The sequence below is a fragment of the Camelina sativa genome, chromosome 5, assembly GCF_000633955.1.
Source record: "Camelina sativa cultivar DH55 chromosome 5, Cs, whole genome shotgun sequence".
NCBI classification, from domain to species: domain Eukaryota; kingdom Viridiplantae; phylum Streptophyta; class Magnoliopsida; order Brassicales; family Brassicaceae; genus Camelina; species Camelina sativa.
Window position 1 is genome coordinate 32,601,114 of NC_025689.1, and position 17,177 is coordinate 32,618,290.

General features: G+C 36.2%; 5 protein-coding genes across 7 annotated transcripts; all 5 read right to left on the bottom strand.

Annotated features, from left to right (window-relative positions):
- Positions 127-676, bottom strand: LOC104788238. Its single transcript, XM_010513964.2, has one exon. It carries the CDS (start codon positions 623-625, stop codon positions 332-334), a length of 294 nt encoding a protein of 97 aa, XP_010512266.1. The 5' UTR covers positions 626-676; the 3' UTR covers positions 127-331.
- LOC104788237 (NADP-dependent alkenal double bond reductase P2-like) lies at positions 772-2,429 on the bottom strand. The gene is made up of 5 exons (XM_019246168.1): positions 2,065-2,429; positions 1,779-1,965; positions 1,521-1,687; positions 1,360-1,442; positions 772-1,254 (listed from the first exon to the last, which is right to left on the bottom strand). The coding sequence occupies exons 1-5, from the start codon at positions 2,389-2,391 to the stop codon at positions 876-878; spliced, it is 1,143 nt and encodes a 380-aa protein (XP_019101713.1). The 5' UTR covers positions 2,392-2,429; the 3' UTR covers positions 772-875.
- Positions 4,801-8,241, bottom strand: LOC104788236 (NADP-dependent alkenal double bond reductase P1-like). Its single transcript, XM_010513959.2, has 5 exons — positions 7,861-8,241; positions 7,579-7,759; positions 5,586-5,752; positions 5,410-5,492; positions 4,801-5,329 (listed from the first exon to the last, which is right to left on the bottom strand). The coding sequence occupies exons 1-5, from the start codon at positions 8,098-8,100 to the stop codon at positions 4,951-4,953; spliced, it is 1,050 nt and encodes a 349-aa protein (XP_010512261.1). The 5' UTR covers positions 8,101-8,241; the 3' UTR covers positions 4,801-4,950.
- On the bottom strand, positions 8,537-10,292 carry LOC104789792 (F-box/LRR-repeat protein At3g60040-like). Its single transcript, XM_010515438.1, has 5 exons — positions 9,972-10,292; positions 9,826-9,888; positions 9,462-9,716; positions 9,150-9,299; positions 8,537-9,050 (listed from the first exon to the last, which is right to left on the bottom strand). Exons 1-5 carry the CDS (start codon positions 10,290-10,292, stop codon positions 8,796-8,798), a joined length of 1,044 nt encoding a protein of 347 aa, XP_010513740.1. The 3' UTR covers positions 8,537-8,795.
- LOC104788241 (F-box/LRR-repeat protein At3g60040-like) lies at positions 11,058-13,707 on the bottom strand. Of its 3 annotated transcripts, none has more exons than XM_010513969.2 (4): positions 13,619-13,707; positions 11,711-12,660; positions 11,478-11,627; positions 11,058-11,373 (listed from the first exon to the last, which is right to left on the bottom strand). In XM_010513969.2, the coding sequence occupies exons 1-4, from the start codon at positions 13,635-13,637 to the stop codon at positions 11,224-11,226; spliced, it is 1,269 nt and encodes a 422-aa protein (XP_010512271.1). In that variant the 5' UTR covers positions 13,638-13,707; the 3' UTR covers positions 11,058-11,223. The 3 variants fall into 3 exon arrangements, with proteins under 3 accessions (XP_010512271.1, XP_010512273.1, XP_010512272.1); XM_010513971.1 differs by lacking the exon at positions 13,619-13,707 and adding an exon at positions 13,272-13,612; XM_010513970.1 differs by lacking the exon at positions 13,619-13,707 and adding an exon at positions 12,845-13,612.

A 17,177-nucleotide genomic window follows, 5' to 3' on the forward strand; every position in this document is an offset into this window, starting at 1 on the left:
ACAATGTCGTTATTGAGCAGTAAAACGCGGGTAATCACTATTTTCTTTTTTAATCTCTCATCTCATACATAATTAGATAACTAATTACAAATTTATATGACTGACAAAAAAAAACAATTAACCAAAAACAAAACGAAGCTTATTGTTATATTAATTCAAACGTTGACATTTATTTGTTATTAACAGTCCAATTAGCAAAGATGAGAACTTGTTCGATTTTTTTTATAGAAGAAGAAGAGCGATGAGATTACCAGAACAAAATACAATTCTCGAAGACGAGATTACATCTTTTTAGAAACTCGGATCTGGGAATTAACTAGTGACTGATACTTCAGAAGACGACGCGAAACTGCGGGGCGTCTTTACCGTCGGCGGGAAGAATCTCCCAACGGCAAGGTTCGAGATCGTCGGAAACGGGACAGTATCCAGCGAGAGTGACTCTGTCTCCGGTGGCAGCAACGGAGCCGAACTCGAAAACAGTCGCGCGATCGGGTCGAGGAACTTCTATGGCTCCGTTCATCCCTGGAGCTGGAGTTTCTGATTTAGGCATCTGTATCATCTCCGGCTTCGACGTCTCGGACTTTGACGGCTTAGGACTTCCAGTGAACCATGATAGTATCCCCATGGCTACTCTCGAATCGGTGGTTCTCTGTGTAGTAGATTCAAAGATTGAATTTAGGGTTTATCTTTTTCCCCCCTTTGTTACATACATTGGGCTTTGTAAATTTACTATGGGCTTCAATTTGAGCCCATAAATAAACGGAAAAATATGGAATTTGATAATATATATCCTTTATTTTCCATATCAATTCCAAATTAGAGCTCAAACTTTAAAAGTTTCACATACAGCCCAAATAGTTTTACATACAACTCGGTCACTCTTGAGCAACTTGGACAACTTGCTTACCAACGTTTTGTCCATGTAAAAGTCCAACAAGAGCAGCAGGACCGTTCTCGAGTCCTTCCACTATGTCTTCAACGTAAGTTAACTTGTCTTCTTTTATGTTGGAAAGCACAAACTCCAAAAACTTGGGTTTTTGATCGTTGAACTCGTAACAAGCAAACCCTTGCATCCTTATCCTCTTGAACATGATGTCTGGTAGATTTTGTACCAAGTCTCTGGTTTCAAGATGGTACTGAGAGATCATCCCACAGACAGCGATTCTTCCTGAAGTTCTCATGTTAAGTAGCACAGCGTCAAGCATTTTGCCTCCCACGTTCTCAAAGTATATGTCAATGCCTTTTGGGAAACACCTACAATCAAGAAAAATAATTAATTAAGAGCTAGGAGACTTTCTGATTATGTGATTTAAGAGAAACTGAATATTAAGAAGAAGAAGAAGGAGAATAATAATTAACCTTTTTAAGGCGGAGTCAAAATCAGGCTCTTCCTTGTAATTGAATGCATCATCGAAACCAAATTTGTTCAGCAAGAGATCGACCTTTATGGGAACTTAAACAATGTAAGCTAGAGACCGCCAAAAAAAGATTTAACTCTTTTGATCGAAAAGTTTCCTGACCTTTTGTTTACTTCCAGCACTTCCAACAACATAGCAGCCCATCAACTTAGCAAATTGACCCACTAACTGACCAACCGCACCAGAAGCCGCGGACACAAACACTGTTTCTCCTTTCTTAGGTGAACATATCTCGAAAAATCCACCATAAGCAGTCAGACCTGGCATACCTGTTTATGAAAAGAAAGAAACAGAGCTTTTAGGAGATATATATATATGTCTTTAATTAACATTGTAATGTATACCAAATCTGATACCAACCAAGGATTCCGGTATAATAGGTGAGAGGCACATTGATATTGATGTCGATTTTGGTGAATCTACCACTACCAGTCGCGTTAATAATACTATACTCCTCCCAGTTGACGATTCCGTGAACAAAATCACCTTCTGCAAAACCTGGATTATCAGAAGCTATCACCTTAGACACTCCAAATCCATATATAGGCTGCAACAACGAATCAGCAACAAATTGTTAATTAAACCATCTCATGAGGTAGGTGCTTGTGTATGCAAATGCATGTATGAATGTGTGATCGAGTGTTACCTTGCCAGGGACGAAAGCATCCAAAAGTGCTGAAATCGAAGGAGTTGGTTCTCTCATCAAAAATCCAATGTAAGGGTCACAAGACAAGTAAAGATTCTTCACCAGCATTGCCCCTGATCCGGGCTTAACCTTGAGTTCCATGATGTCTGAAGCGGTGACAATCATAAGATCAGACTCTTTTGGGATACCCTCCACATGGTTTCTCAGTATCACTTGCTTGTTTTTCACGGTGGTCTCCATATTCCTCGGCTGCACACTTACGCCCTTAGTAAAGCCCTTCTTGCTTTGGTCAGATCTATATACAGTCTTCCTCATGTCACACGTCATAGGAAATACTCAATTGCATGCCAAAAGCATGCATATTTGGTAATTATTACGATATAATATATGTGGGGTTGGAACATTTCTGGTCCAGATGGATAGCTAGCTGTGACGCTGACAAGAACAGTCGCCAACACCATTCATTATTATAATTATATATGTATCAATAATTAAAATATACTATTACTAGATAGCAACTCGCACTATGTGCGGGATAAATCAATTTAAATAAAATATTATGAGCAACATTATTATTTGAGATTTAAGATTTATTTTGTGTAAAATAAAATATGTAAGTAAATTTTTTTTTTGTTTATTCAAATTTGTGTTTACTTTCGGTAAAATTTACCCGTGAAATATTTGAACTTGGAAAAGAATTTTAAGGTGGTGTAGAAATTTTTGATTTGTTTTTGTATTTATAAAAATCAAATTCACATATTTTATGTTTCACATTATCATCTACATCACTATACCATTAAATAGATAAAAAAAAAAANGATTTAATTTAAACTAATCACAAGTTTAAAAATTGCAATGAGAAAAATGTATAAAAGTGGTAAATAAATGAATAATTTTTTATTGTTTGTGAAATGTAATTTATTTCTAATAATTAAATATGTTATAAAATTGATAAGTAAATATATTTCTGGATTTTAATTGTTGATTAAATTTTTCATTTTTAAAAATTTATAGAAAAGAACATTGTCTTATATATGTCAATGATATATATGTAAATAATAATGAGGTGAGAGCAAAGGATTATAGATTTGTTTTTTTTTTTAATAAATACATTGGCAGAGAATTGTAAGTAAGTAGATATTTTGAGGATTACTTGATAAAAGTGTCATGAGCTCTGTAATATTGACACATCAGCTATTTTTCTCAAATGTGCTTCTCTATTAATATATAGGAGATATTAGTTACTAAAATATCTTCTAAAAATATAGCACCATGTAGTTTTTTGTATTTATGGTAACAATGTTAAGTCCGCGATTTAAAAATATTTACAGTTCAAACCCCAATTCATGGCAAAGTCCAGTGCATATATATATAGTCTTGCAACAATTCCCCCCACCTGAAGATATTTTTAACCCTATAAGCAGTTCCTCCGTAACCATATTAACCCGCAACACCTTCAATTAATATAGACTCATGGTCACATCGTCCCTGAAACCATCCAAACCCTGGAGAAGCATCAATAAAGACGATGCATGTAAAAAGATCAATGACCAAGTTCGTCTCTTTCTATATATATATTCAGAGGGTTTTGCTAATGATATATACCTGCAAGAATGTAGAAACTGAGTTTCACACAATGAATTTGTTTGAAGGGGGGAAACAAATTCAATAAAGCTTACTCTCTAAGAAATCGGATCAAAATTAATGAGCAAAAGGAATTGAAATTTCTTGAGAAAGAAGTTAGGATTTTCTCTCAAGAATAATGAATAATTTAGGGTTTTTGTATTAATTGTTGGATAATCTACAAGGAGGAGGTATCCTCTATTTATATGAATACATTGATTACAAGATAAGTCTATTTTCCTTAAATCAGGGATTGAAGATATGGTAAACTTCCTCTTTTGATGACCAGGTCGGGCTCAGAAAGGCGGTTGAGTGACTTCGTCGGACTTCTACTTATAGGCCCGTTTAGCTGTCCCAAAAGAGGGGTTCCTCGGTTTAGTTGTTGCGGAGGAGATAGAGAACGAGTTGTTGCGGAGATGGTGGACCACCAATGGCTCCTTGTTGTCACTCCATGGCTGTGGCAAGCCTCAATGGGAGCGTGGAAGAACAAAGTCAGAGTGAATAGAGGTAAAGAAGAGCAAGAAAGTGAAAATAAATTGAAGATAAAGGCAGTGCGTAAGAACCAACTTTTAGGGTTCTTCAAGGCCGGAGCTAAAACCATTCCAGCAAGCCGAAGAGACTGTCGTGATCTCCAACAAGCCAAGAATCCATAGCAACTGACACAGCTTCAATATGAGTTAAACTTGAAGAATTATGCACGTTACGTCCTAGCCAAGTAATTGCTGGAAAGCTGTGAAATCTGGGCTAAGTATGAATCCTAGAAACTGTTTATATCTAATATACAAGTCTGTCACCATTATATTAAATATACAAATCTGTCGTAACATTAAACAAATTTGTTGTCACTGTAGTTATATCTAATAAATCTGTTATCAAACAATAAATTTTTGATACCCAAAAACAGAATTGTCATAGCTTAAATAAATCGGTATTAACATATTGTTTCAACGTAGGTCATTTTAGCAATTTTAAAAAAACTTTAATAAATCTGTTATCAAACAACAAATTTTTTTTTTTTTTTTTGACAACAACAACAAATTTTTTGTTAAATTAAAAAGTAGTAATTATGTTCTGTTTAAAAATTAGGACAGATTTTTAACCAAAAAATAAATCTGTTGCAACAGTGAATTTGGTAGTATATCCTTATATATCATACCAATTCCAAATTAGAGCTCAAACTTTTAAAAGTTCCGCATACAGCCCACAATGCTGATGCTAAGTAATCAGAGATAACAGATTGGTATAGTTTTACATACAACTCGGTCACTCTTGAGCAACTTTTACAACTTGCTTACCAACGTTTTTTCCATGTAAAAGTCCAACAACAGCACCAGGACAGTTCTCGAGTCCTTCGACGATATCTTCAACGTAAGTTAACTTGTCTTCTTTTATGTAGGGAAGCACAAACTCCAAAAACTTGGGATATTGATCGATGAAGTCATATGTAGCAAACCCTTGCATCCTTATCCTCTTGAAGATGATGTCCGGTAGATTTTGTACCAAGTCTCTGGTTTCAAGATGGTACTGAGAGATCATCCCACAGACAGAGATTCTTCCTGAAGTTCTCATGTTTAGTAGCACTGCGTCAAGCATTTTGCCTCCCACGTTATCAAAGTATATGTCAATGCCTTTTGGGAAACACCTACAATTTAAGAGGAAACTGATGAGAGCTAAGATCTGTGATTCCAAGAAACTGAATATTAGAAGATGGAGAATAAGAACCTCTTTAAGGCGGTGTCAAGATCAGGCTCTTCCTTGTAATTGAATGCATCATTGAAACCAAATTTGTTCAGCAAGATATCAACCTTTATAGGAACTAAAACAATGTAAGCGAACGCCTAAAAAAAAGAAAAAGTTAAAACTCTTTTGATCGGAAAGTTTCAGAACCAAGGCTGGACCTTTTGTTTACTTCCAGCACTTCCAACAACATAGCAGCCCATCAACTTAGCAAACTGACCCACGAGCTGACCAACCGCACCAGAAGCCGCAGACACAAACATTGTTTCTCCTGTCTTAGGTGAACATATCTCGAAAAATCCAGCATAAGCAGTCAGACCTGGCATACCTGTTTATGAAAGAAAACAGAGCTTTTAGGAGAAATAGGTCTATTAACATTGTAATATATATTTTTCAATTGGGAGATTTACTTAGATGTACTCCAAATTAGGTAATATTACCAGAACTAACAAATCTTTTTTTTTATTACTAGGATATTTCAGGTATTTTCAAAATACTCAGCGTGCCCTTGTTTTATGTTACAGGAAAAAACGTAATTACAAAAATGTCATTGCCACATCAGACGCAACGTAAGAAATCGCTGACGTGTATTAAATAACTTAGCTGTAAGGCGTTACAGAGGTAATCACGGCTGAGTTACAGTTCAGTTGCGGCTGATTTATGGAAAAAATATTTGAGTAAGAGCGGACGGCTTACTTAGAGCATAACTCAGCCAAGCGTTACGGCTGACTTAATGAAATCTGGCATAACTCAGCTATCATTACGGCTGAGTTTTCACCCGATGGTTGAGTTGTCAAAATTTTGGGTGAGTTATCACTACGACACGGCTGAATTAACATTTTCCGGCTGGCTGAGTTATGAACAGCGGCTGACTTATGAAATGTCGTTACGGCTGAGTTATGGTTAAACACTATAACTCAGCCGTCATAAGCTGACTTATCGGATAACTCGGCCATTTTACGGCTGACTTGGTAGCAAAAGATTAATTACTAGAATATCATTCAGTTACGGCTGACTTATTAAATGATACGGCTGAGTTACAAATTTTCAGTTGATTAAGCGGTTGAATTTGGCAGTCATTTTTTTGCTTTTTAATTATTATAATAGTATTCATGTTGCGGCTAAGTTATAATCTTGTTTGATGGCTGATTTAATTAGGCTGATTTACATGTTTGTTTGGTGGCTGACTTGCCACTTCGGACGCATCATCCATGTCATCATCTTCTCTGAAAATACGAAACGTCATTTTTTCGACTTCCATCTTCTTCACCTGGTTCAAAAGTGAAGTTCTTTACCTTATCTTCACCTTGTTCTTTACCTTGTTCTTCACTTCTTAATTTCCCTCATTCTTATTAATTTCCTTCATTCTTCTTCATTTTCTTTCATGGACCAGTTCCGGTAATTGTTGTTTCTGGTAACTGGGTAAAGAAATACAAATATGTATTTAACACCGATGATAGAGGGTGTAGAGTTGTGCAGATAGATGCGGAAACAACACAAGACAAGCTTGTGAAGCTTGTTCTCGATGATTACGGATTGAACGCGAGGAATGATGAAATGGCTAATAAGTCAGCCACGAAGCATTATAACTCAGCCGGCATATGAATCCAAGAGACCTTTCGTTTTCCCTTAAGTATTATAACTCAGCCGTCAAGTAATAAAATTCAGCTGTTTACTTTTATGTCTTGTTATAAGTCAGCCACAAAACATTTTAACTCAGCCGTCATATGAATCTATGAAACCTTTCTGTTTCCCTTAATTATTATAACTCAGCCGTGAACTAATATAAATCGGACGTTTACTTTCAGCTTATATATTGTTATAAGTCAGCCACCAAGCATTATAACTCAGCCGTCGTATGAATCTATGAGACCTTTCGTTTTCTCTTAAGTATTATAACTCAGCCGTGAAATAATATAAATCAGACGTTCATTGTCAATAATGACATAGAATTGTTTGCTGATGTATATTTTTTTAATATTTTCGGAATTAAAAATATAGAATTAACCTAAAGGGTAAATTGTAATTACACCCAGAACACTAAATATCTGAGCAATTTTTAAAAAATTTATACATATCAGAAATAAACCAACTTTTGGAGTATATCTGAGTAATTCTTTCTTCAATTTTTGCAAAAATAAATCTGATACTAACCGAGGATTCCGATATAATATGTAAGAGGAACATTGATGTTGATGTCGATTTTGAAAAAACTACCAGTCGCGTTAATAGTACTATACTCCTCCCAGTCGACGATTCCCCAAACAAAATCACCTTTTGCAAAACCTGGATTATCAGAAGTAATCACCTTAGACACTCCAAATCCAGCTATAGGCTGCAACCTCGCATCATCAACAATTGTTAATTAAACCATCTCAGCCTCTCAAACCATCTCAGGTGCTTGTGTATGTATGAATGTGTGAGTAGAGCTGTTACCTTGCCAGGGACGAAAGCATCCCAAAGTGCTGAAGTCGAAGGAGTTGGTTCTCTCATGAAAATCCCAATGTAAGGGTCACAAGACAAGTAAAGATTCTTCACCAGAATTGCCCCTGATCCGGGCTTAACCTTGATTTCCATAATGTCTGAAGCTGTGACAATCATAAGATCAGACTCTTTTGGGATACCCTTCACATAATTTCTCAGAATCACTTGCTTGTTTTTCACGGTGGTCTCCATATTCCTCAGGTTGCACACTTAACACCCTCAGTAAACCTCTTCTTGCTTTGGTCAGATATCTATACAGTCTTCCAAACTTAACAAAATTTTAGTTGGCTGACAATTCAACTGCATGCCAAAAGCATATTTGGTAATTGGTACGATATAATTTTTTTTTTTTTTTTTGGTAAAAGTACGATATAATATTTGTGGTGTTGGAACATTTCTGGTCCAGATTGATAGTAGTAGTACTGTACTGTGACGATGACAAGTTACTAACTAATTTTTTTTTTTTTTTTTTTTTTTTTTTTTTTTTTTTTTTTTTTAAAANGACAAGTTACTAACTAATTAAATCTCAAAACGCCAACACCATTCATTACTAAAATATCTTTTAGTCACTAATCACTATATGTAGTTTCTGTATTTATGGTGGCCTAATGGTTAAGTAAGTCCGCGATTTAAAAATATTTACAGTTCAAACCCCAATTCACGGCAAAGTCCAGTGCATATATATATAATAGTCTTGCAACAATTCCCCCCGCCTGAAGTTACTAAAATTGCAGGCATTTGGTAATCTCCCCTTATTAGCAATATTCGTCCAAAGAAGACATGGGGAAGGAGGAGCAATTTATATATTCAGAGGGTTTTGCTAATGATGTATACCTGCAAGAAGCAATTTATGAGTTTAATGTTACACAGAATAATTGCACATGAAATTAAGCAACTATGATCTTGCACTTTGATGAAACTCCAAGATGCGTCTTTAGATCCCTATAGATTTGCGACAGAATGGCATCATCCACCGCAATACCTTGTGCAACCTCCACTTGCACCAGTTCAAGGCATTTCGATTCCCCAATTATACTTTTCAAGTGTTCCAACTCTTTAGCAGTTCCTCCATAACCAAGAATATGAAACACCTTTACTTGGAATGGACGCATGGTAACATCGCCTGTGTAACCATCCAAACCCTGGAGAAGAATCAAGAAGATGCATGTAAAGGATCAACGACTAAGTATGTCTCTCTCTAGATATATTCTTTCATGGAGTTCTGCAAATGATATACATACCTGGATGATTAGAGTTTCAAGCTTTGGACACTGCTTAAGCAGATATGGCAGCAGTTTCCAACCTCGTTTGTTCTTACTCCCAAAAGACAAGCTCACCAGTTTGTTGAACACCGGTAGAAATAGTCCACGTTTGACACATCGGGAAATCACCTGCAAACACACACACACACTTAGAGAATGTCCACGCTCTTTAACGTTTTTAAGGAAAAACAAAGTTTGGGGCAAACTTACATCAGTAGAACCGGGAGATAGATGCAGGGTCTCGATGTTGCTTATCCCTTTAAACAGACCAGTTATATCCGGCTATGTGACCCTGTCAGTATAACGCAGATCCAGCCTAGCTTCAACTAGGGACTCCAAGTTAACTTGTTCGTACACAGCCAAGGCATAATCAGAGTAGTCGAGGGACACAAGACTTGGGGCGTCAAATGACATACTCTGCATGGTATCAACTGCAAACTTACAATCGTAGTGAACAGACAGTTTCTTGATGGTCCGACTCGATATGCAGTATGGGTATCCTTCCGAGCAAGCCCGGACAACCAGGAAGAAGCACGTCACACAGATCTTCAGATTCAAAAAAGATTGAATTAATGCAGAGACTCTTAAGCGCTGGAAGAGACACATCTGAAGGAAGTTTCCAAAGATCGATTTTTGTTCCCAGTGTCAGCTTAACCAGCGTCTTGCTCTTAAAGAGCTCAGAGGGCAGAAAGACTTCACCGTATTCCTTATCTGCGGGCTGTTCGTAAACACCAGTTTCAGAATTCAGAACGATATTATTGAAGGTCTGTATGCTAGCGCATTACATATCCAACGGTCCACACAATCTAACTCGCTGGCCATGTGAATGACACATTTTAGAGAGAATTTCTTGATAGGAGAACCGCATTGCAAAGCGAGTGTTCTATCAACAAAATCCCTGAAGCTCTCCCGCATCACATCCCTCTCTTCTTCATCCTCTTCCGGTTGCAGCAAATCAGAAGCATCAAAATCGAGATTATGCACCAATGCAAACAAATTCCTCCACCTTTTTGAGAGAACAGATGTTGAAGCAGCCAGTTTGGTTGGAACTCTGGACAAGATGTCGGCCAGAACCTCGTCAGGGAGCCAGCTGATTGCATCTTTGGAGACAGTGTTCAACATTTTGGTATTCATACAGACAGAACCAATATCTTCCTCAAAAGTGGCTGAAACATGAAGTAAGCTCAGAGTGAGTGACTGGTGGATTAAACAAAGAAAAGAGAGGATATTTACATAACCTAGACAAAGCTCAAAATCGCATCAATGTCACAAAAGAAGGAGAGGGAGAGAACAAAGGGTCAAGAGAAGTTCAACACTTGAGCACGCAATGAAAGCTAAATCAACGAAGTTACTTTCAGAAAAAAATAACAGGGTTACACAGGAGCTTAAAGGTTCATGCTTGAATCAAACCCTTAAATTAAAAAGGTCCGAGCTCCATAGTCACACCAGAAAGACGAGTAAAGTACAATTGAGTTCATCAAATTACTCAATCTATCTATATAACCAAGTGGAAGCTCAAAAGAAGAACACTTTTAAGCCCTTGTAGGAAAACTGAACAGAGATCAGAGAATTGCAATTGCATATAACAAATTATAACAATGTAAAGCTTCTACAAAACTATGAGGATACTACAAATTGCACATAACAATGACGTTCCACAAATCTAAACAAAAAAAAAAAAGGGCATAGAATGTAAAAGCTTCAACCTTTTCCTTATCGATGGAATTGCAGATCTCTCTCCCTTCAATGAAAGATGGTGAAAGAAGATATATTTAGAAAATAAATCTTTTTTATATATTTTGTTTTTGTTAAAGATAATTGTGGAATGATTCCACTTGATTTCTGTTCATAATTTGATTATTTAAATTATTTTTAATACTTTAAAAATCGTTCTAAACAAAGTAACATTTATAGAAATAAATTTCTACATACTGTAAATATTTATAGTTTCGACTTTTAGATTAAAAAAAAGTTTTGTTTCCATTTTTTTAATCGTAGAACTAGAATGAAACGCAGCTTATATGACATCATCCACCACAGCTTCCGCAGCCTACTACGCTAGCACCACTTCAAGGCATTCCGACTCCCCAATAAATTTCTTCACGTTTTCCAACTCTTTAGCGGTTCCTCCATAACCAACAACACGCAACACCTTCACTTGTGACGGAATCATGGTCACATCGCCTGTGTAACTATCAATCCCCTGCAGAAGCATCAAGAAGATGCATGTGTAAGGGATCAACCACTTAAGTTCCTATCTCTGTCAGTTAGTTTATGGGTTTTGCTAATTAATGATATATAATATACCTGGATGATCAGAGTTTCAAGCTTTGGAGACTGCTCAAGCAGATATGGCAGCAGTTCCCAACCTTCTTTATTCTTACTCCCAAAAGACAAGCTTACCAGATTGTTAAACACCGGTAGAAGTAGTCCATGTCTAACACATCCAGAAATCACCTGAAACACACAGACACACAAACACTTAAAAGAAAATCCAAGCTCACTAAATATTGTAAAGAAGGGAAATTGGGAAAACTTACATCAACAGTATTGGGAGAAAGATGCAGGGTCTGGACGTTGCTTATCCCCATAATGAGACCCGTTAGATCCGGCCTCTCGATTATTTTAGTATATTGAATATCCAACCTAGCTTCGACTAGAGACTCCAAGTTAACTTGTGGATAATCAGGCAAGGCATAATGGGAGTAGTCCATGAAGAGTACATTTGGGGCGTCAATTGACATAAAACTCATGAAGTCAATTTCAAACTCATCGTAGTGAAGTAGTAGTCTCTTGATGGTCTGACTCGATATGCGGTACGGCCATCCTTCAAACCCGTCGTGATATACATATAACTCCTCGAGCACTGGACAACCAGGAAGAAGTACATAACACAAATCGTCAGGTGGAATCAAGACTGATTCGAGGATGAGAATCTTAAGCGCTGGGAGAGACACATTTGGAGGAAGTCCTTCAAAACTAATTTGTGTTCCCAGTCTCAGTTTAACCAGCGTCTTGCTCGTGAAGAGCTCAGAAGGTAGCAAGGCATGAAAGCAAGTCTTTATACTTAGATCCATCTGAAAAACACCACGTTCTACGGCATTACATACCCAGCGGACCACATGAGCCAACTTGCTCTTATCGTCGTGAATGTGGCATTTTAGAGAGAATTTCTTGATATACGAACCGCATTGCAAAGCGAGTGTTCGATCAACGAAATCCTTGAAGCTCTCCCGCATCACCCCCCTCTCTTCTTCATCCTCCTCCGGTTGCAGCAAATCAGAATCATCAAAATCGAGATTATGCACCAATGCAAACACATTCCTCCACTTTTTTGAGAGAAGAGATGTTGAAGCAGCCAGTTTGGTCGGAACTCTGGACAAGATGTCGCCCAGAACCTCACGAGGGAGCCAGCTGATTGCATCTTTGGAGCCAGTATCCAGCATTTTGGTATCCATAGTGACAGAAGTAATCTCTTCCTTAGAAGTGCCTGAAACATGTAGTGAGCTCAGAGTGATTCAACTGCTGCATAAAAGCCAAAATGCACCCAACAAATAATAAAAAGAGAGGATATTTACATAACCTAGAGGCCTAGAAAAAGCTCAAGATTGTATGAATGAATGTTATAATAAGAACTAGAGAGGGGAACAAAGACCAGAGAATCCAGTTCTCACAATTATGCAAAGATTTAAAGCTCGCAATTTAGGCGATGAAAAGCCGAAGCTTAACGAAGATACTTTCAGGAAAACAACAAGGTTACAGAAGCTACACGCTTTTCCCGTTTTGAATTGAATTAATGGAAGATTCGAGTTTGAATAACACAATGAAGCTCAAAAGAACAACACTTTGAGCGCTTGTAAGAGGAAATCATGGAGAAGATCCACATCCAAAAAAGTTGCAATCAACAATTATGTTCCACAAAGAAAGAGAAACAAAAAAAACTAAAAGGTAACAGAATCTAAAAAAGGTTCACACTTTTCCCCGTTTTGAATTGAAATAATGGAAGATTTTTTGAGATCGAAAAGCACCAGAAAGCTCAAAAATTGTCTGAATGTATAAATAAACCAGAGAGATAACAAAGAAGAGAGAAGTTCCACAAACCATAAGATCCAGTATATTCATTAAGATTTGAGCACACACAACAACTACGCGATGAAGCTCAAGTTTAACAAGGTTAGAGAAGCTAAAGGTTCAAGCTTTTTTTTTTTTTTTTAAAAAAAAAATTGAATTAAGGGAAGGTCCGAACTCGAGTAAACAACACTAGAAAGCCGATTTGTTGGCAAAGTACACCCATTTCATCAAACTCAAATCTATCTATAAACAAGTGTAAGCTCCAAAAAAAAACAACAACACTTTGAGCCCTTCCCTTGTTAGAAGAACAGAGAACAGAGAAAATCCACATCCCAAAACTAAACTAAACAAAAAAGAAAAAAAATTAAAGTTTCAACCTTTTCCCCTTTCTCCCATGGGTTAAGAGGGCTTAGGGTCTCTCCCTCCGTATAATACAGTGAAATTTTATTTGAGAAAAAAAAAAAGGAAATGTCAATTTAAAGGGAAAGTTTCGTATATTTGTGGTCGTTTAGGGATTTAGGCCTAAGTGCTAAATAGACCATAATTTCATGTATTCCAAAACTAACACACATTTATATATCATTAATTTTGGAAAAAATTAAATTATCAATAAAATTAAAGTTTCTATCGTTTCTTCTCTGTATCCACCGATACGATTCATCCGTAATCCAAATTTCAATCTGAACATCACCTACGAATCCATAACTGGACACGAAGAGCAAAAATATATGTGTTCTTCTTAGGTACAATCGAATCGAGACGGCTCCGCGTTTGAATCGAGACGTCTCCGCATTTGAGCAGCTGGGCGTTAGCTCTCTCTCTCTCTCTCTCTCTCTCTCTCTCTGTCTCTCTGTCTCTCTCTCTCAAATTGTTGAATTCACTTATTTGAACTGGTTAGACTTGCTTATCGTCTTGTATCCTGTGCAGCATCTTAGTCCTGGCTTTTATGAATCAACTACTGCGATTGTTCTCTATGGTTACACTATCATTGATTATCATTGAATTGTGAAATTCTTCTAAGAATGATTTTTTTTTGTTTTCTTAGTTCGCAGTCCAAAGCAGAGAAGAAGATCTTTATAGTTGAGGAACTTGAGCAGGAGAAAAAGAAGAAGGAAGAGAAGGTTTGACTTCTGATTTCTCACAAACATTTTCTTGGTTGCAGCTTATTTAACACTTACAAACTCATAGACTATTGTGGTTGAGATTGTGTTCAGTCAAGGGAGTGCTTAGATTATGTTCAAAGGTAACTGCGAATCTGTGGGATTTAACTCTTACAGAAAGGTTCATTAGGAGGATCAACAACTGTTGCAGCAAGAAAATGTACGATGTCACTTGGTCGTGATACTGGTGAAATTCAGGAAGGATTACACGAAATTCAGGAAGGATTCTTAGAACTTCATGATGACCTTCATAACAAATTTAGATTTCAGGATGACTTTCATAAAAATTCTGGATATTGGTAAACACTAGGGTAACACAAAAATGATACCATTACCCTTTACTAATGGAGTTTTCTTTCTATGTTTTACATTTTTTTTAGTAATGATGAGTTTTTATGTTGAAGTTTTCTTTGTTTCATGAATTCAAATTTATTTTCATAAAATCATTATTTATAGATGGTTCCTTGATAGCTTGTAGATTACCTTCTCCTGTTCTTGTAACTTGGAAAACCAAACCAACAACATCTATCATTACTACATACGTTTAAACTTTTGTTGATAACCCAGTTATATTACACTACGGAACCTATTTTTATGCACAATAAAATATTTAGGAAGGATATCTCGCATTTTAGTAAGATCTTCATAAAAATAAAATAAAACATCATGCTAGATATTCCTATTTTCTACCTTTGTTGTAAAACACCAATATGTGCACCAAATCAAATTATTATAAATCATTAATGGAATAATATGTGAATGTGATACAATAAGGCACAAAACACATATAAAGAAATTTAAAAACACATTTTTTAAAAAATTAGGAAGGATTCAATAGCTTTTAGGAAGACAGTCTTGAATTTTAGGAAGACATTCTTGAAATTTAGGAAGGCCTTCCATAATGACGAACACAAGCTTCCACTCAAATGCCCATTTTCTCATCTTCATCATCAACTCTCTGCTTTGTTCTTGAAATATCTGCTATCATGTATATCATCAATCACTTGAGTTAGAGCTGAAAACCTTATTCAACAACATGATCAATCCATGAATTCAATTTTTGTTTTAACATTACTTCAAGAGATATCTTATATATCACATTTAAACTAATTTTGCAACACTACCAGATTGATTAACCTTAAAACCCCAAGAAACACTACCAAGTTGATCTGTGCCATTACCAAAACAATTCAAAAACTCATAGCAAGCTAGATACTTTACCAAATTCAGCCACTCCTAAACAGCTTACACTTCTTCTCAAAAGAACCATAATTCATAAGAATACTTAAACTCTCTCACATAATCTCACCATTATTTCTATCATCTTGTAGCATAAGATTCCCAGAATTCATTAGCTGAACCCAAGTTAGATTCCTAGATATTATTGCCATCAATCTGAATATAACATAAAATCATCAATCAATCTACACATAACTCCTTAAACTCAACCACATAAACAAAACGGCTAAGGTTATATTACCAGAGACACATTATGTGCCAAAGAAGCATTAACATACTTCTCTGTTTCAAACAGATTGACATTAGACTTTTCTTCATTAAACTTCAAAATCAGAATTACAATACATGGGTTCAAGCACAAACCTTAAAGCTTTCTCATCGATTTTGTTTCAGCATTATAGTTCCTTTCCTTGTCCTCTTCAACTAATCAATTGAAAAAAAAAACAAATCAACAATTAAACACAAAACTCAATCTAAATAACTCATCTTTAAGCTATAAGAAACTCACATTGATAATAGGCACATAACGTATCCTCACAGATTCAATTACACCCAAATTACTAAATCTCCTCAAGATAACTTTTTCTTAACCTTAAATGGCAAATTCCCAACCAAAACAGTTCTAACAAGCTTACTCTCATCACCAAATCCTTCTTTTAAAACCATCGGAACAGCTACTTCATGAGCTTTCTTCCTCTGCTCACCAACCTTCTTCTCCTCATTCATCTCAATGATTCCCTCATATTCATTCCCAATCTCATCTCTCTACCTTTTTGAATCTAATCCAGTTTCTACAACAACCTCTGAATTTGTCTTTTTCCCAGAATCTGAAAATTTAATTTCTTCTCCTTTTTAGAATTTTTTCGTCTTCACAGAGAAAATTGTTTCTTCTTCATCGTTCTCCTCATTTTGTTTCTTCTCACTTTTGATTTATTGAGATTTTTTTCACCAGAAAGGGTTATTGTTGGAGAAGAGACTCGAAATCTGGAGCTTTCACCTTTAGCCACATTGCCGGAGAAGAGAGTGGTGAAAATACCTAATTTAAGTCTAAGGTTTATCGTTTGAGATTTGGCCTCCGTTTCCTTCAATTAATTTTATTATCTAAGATAAAAATATTAATATTTACTAATGCTACTTTTGGAACTTTTGAGCATGTGTGCTAACTTTGGAATAAAAACTTAAATGTGTGCTATTCTAGGGTATTTCTCTCACATTATTTTCATAATATTTTTACTCTAAAAACACCCAAATCAGTTATCCCAAATTTCATATGCCCTTACATTTTCACAACTAACAAATTAAAATAAGAAGGAAAAAATATATGTTTTGGTCATAGACAACTGTTGGGGCGTTGAAACCCAGCCTCACTCCCTCCGGCATGACTACAGTCAGCTATAGCCGGTTTATTCCGGTACGTCAACTTCACATCTTGAATTCGGATTCCGGTACACGGCTTCTTAGAGCTACAGTCAAATTTCACTCCTACTTCCGTCGCCGATGTCCCGTGTATATCCAAGAACGTTACATCGCTAATTTT

Excerpts from the sequence above, each read along its gene's own strand:
- LOC104788238 (XM_010513964.2), bottom strand. The coding sequence starts at position 625 with ATGGGGATACTATCATGGTTCACTGGAAGTCCTAAGCCGTCAAAGTCC.
- LOC104788237 (XM_019246168.1), bottom strand. The coding sequence starts at position 2,391 with ATGACGTGTGACATGAGGAAGACTGTATATAGATCTGACCAAAGCAAG. Across the intron at positions 1,688-1,778 it reads CTATTATACCGGAATCCTTG|GTATGCCAGGTCTGACTGCT; the intron begins GTTGGTATCAGA and ends TTTCATAAACAG. Across the intron at positions 1,255-1,359 it reads TTTGACTCCGCCTTAAAAAG|GTGTTTCCCAAAAGGCATTG; the intron begins GTTAATTATTAT and ends TCTTGATTGTAG.
- LOC104789792 (XM_010515438.1), bottom strand. The coding sequence starts at position 10,292 with ATGTTGAACACTGTCTCCAAAGATGCAATCAGCTGGCTCCCTGACGAG. Across the intron at positions 9,717-9,825 it reads TCTTTAAGAGCAAGACGCTG|ATCTGTGTGACGTGCTTCTT; the intron begins GTTAAGCTGACA and ends TTGAATCTGAAG. Across the intron at positions 9,300-9,461 it reads ATCTGCGTTATACTGACAGG|GTGATTTCCCGATGTGTCAA; the intron begins GTCACATAGCCG and ends GTGTGTTTGCAG.
- LOC104788236 (XM_010513959.2), bottom strand. The coding sequence starts at position 8,100 with ATGGAGACCACCGTGAAAAACAAGCAAGTGATTCTGAGAAATTATGTG. Across the intron at positions 7,760-7,860 it reads ATGCTTTCGTCCCTGGCAAG|CCTATAGCTGGATTTGGAGT; the intron begins GTAACAGCTCTA and ends GCGAGGTTGCAG. Across the intron at positions 5,493-5,585 it reads GTGCTGGAAGTAAACAAAAG|GTTGATATCTTGCTGAACAA; the intron begins GTCCAGCCTTGG and ends GTTCCTATAAAG.
- LOC104788241 (XM_010513969.2), bottom strand. Across the intron at positions 11,628-11,710 it reads TTTCTCCCAATACTGTTGAT|GTGATTTCTGGATGTGTTAG; the intron begins GTAAGTTTTCCC and ends TGTGTGTTTCAG. Across the intron at positions 11,374-11,477 it reads TTGAAACTCTGATCATCCAG|GGGATTGATAGTTACACAGG; the intron begins GTATATTATATA and ends ATGCTTCTGCAG.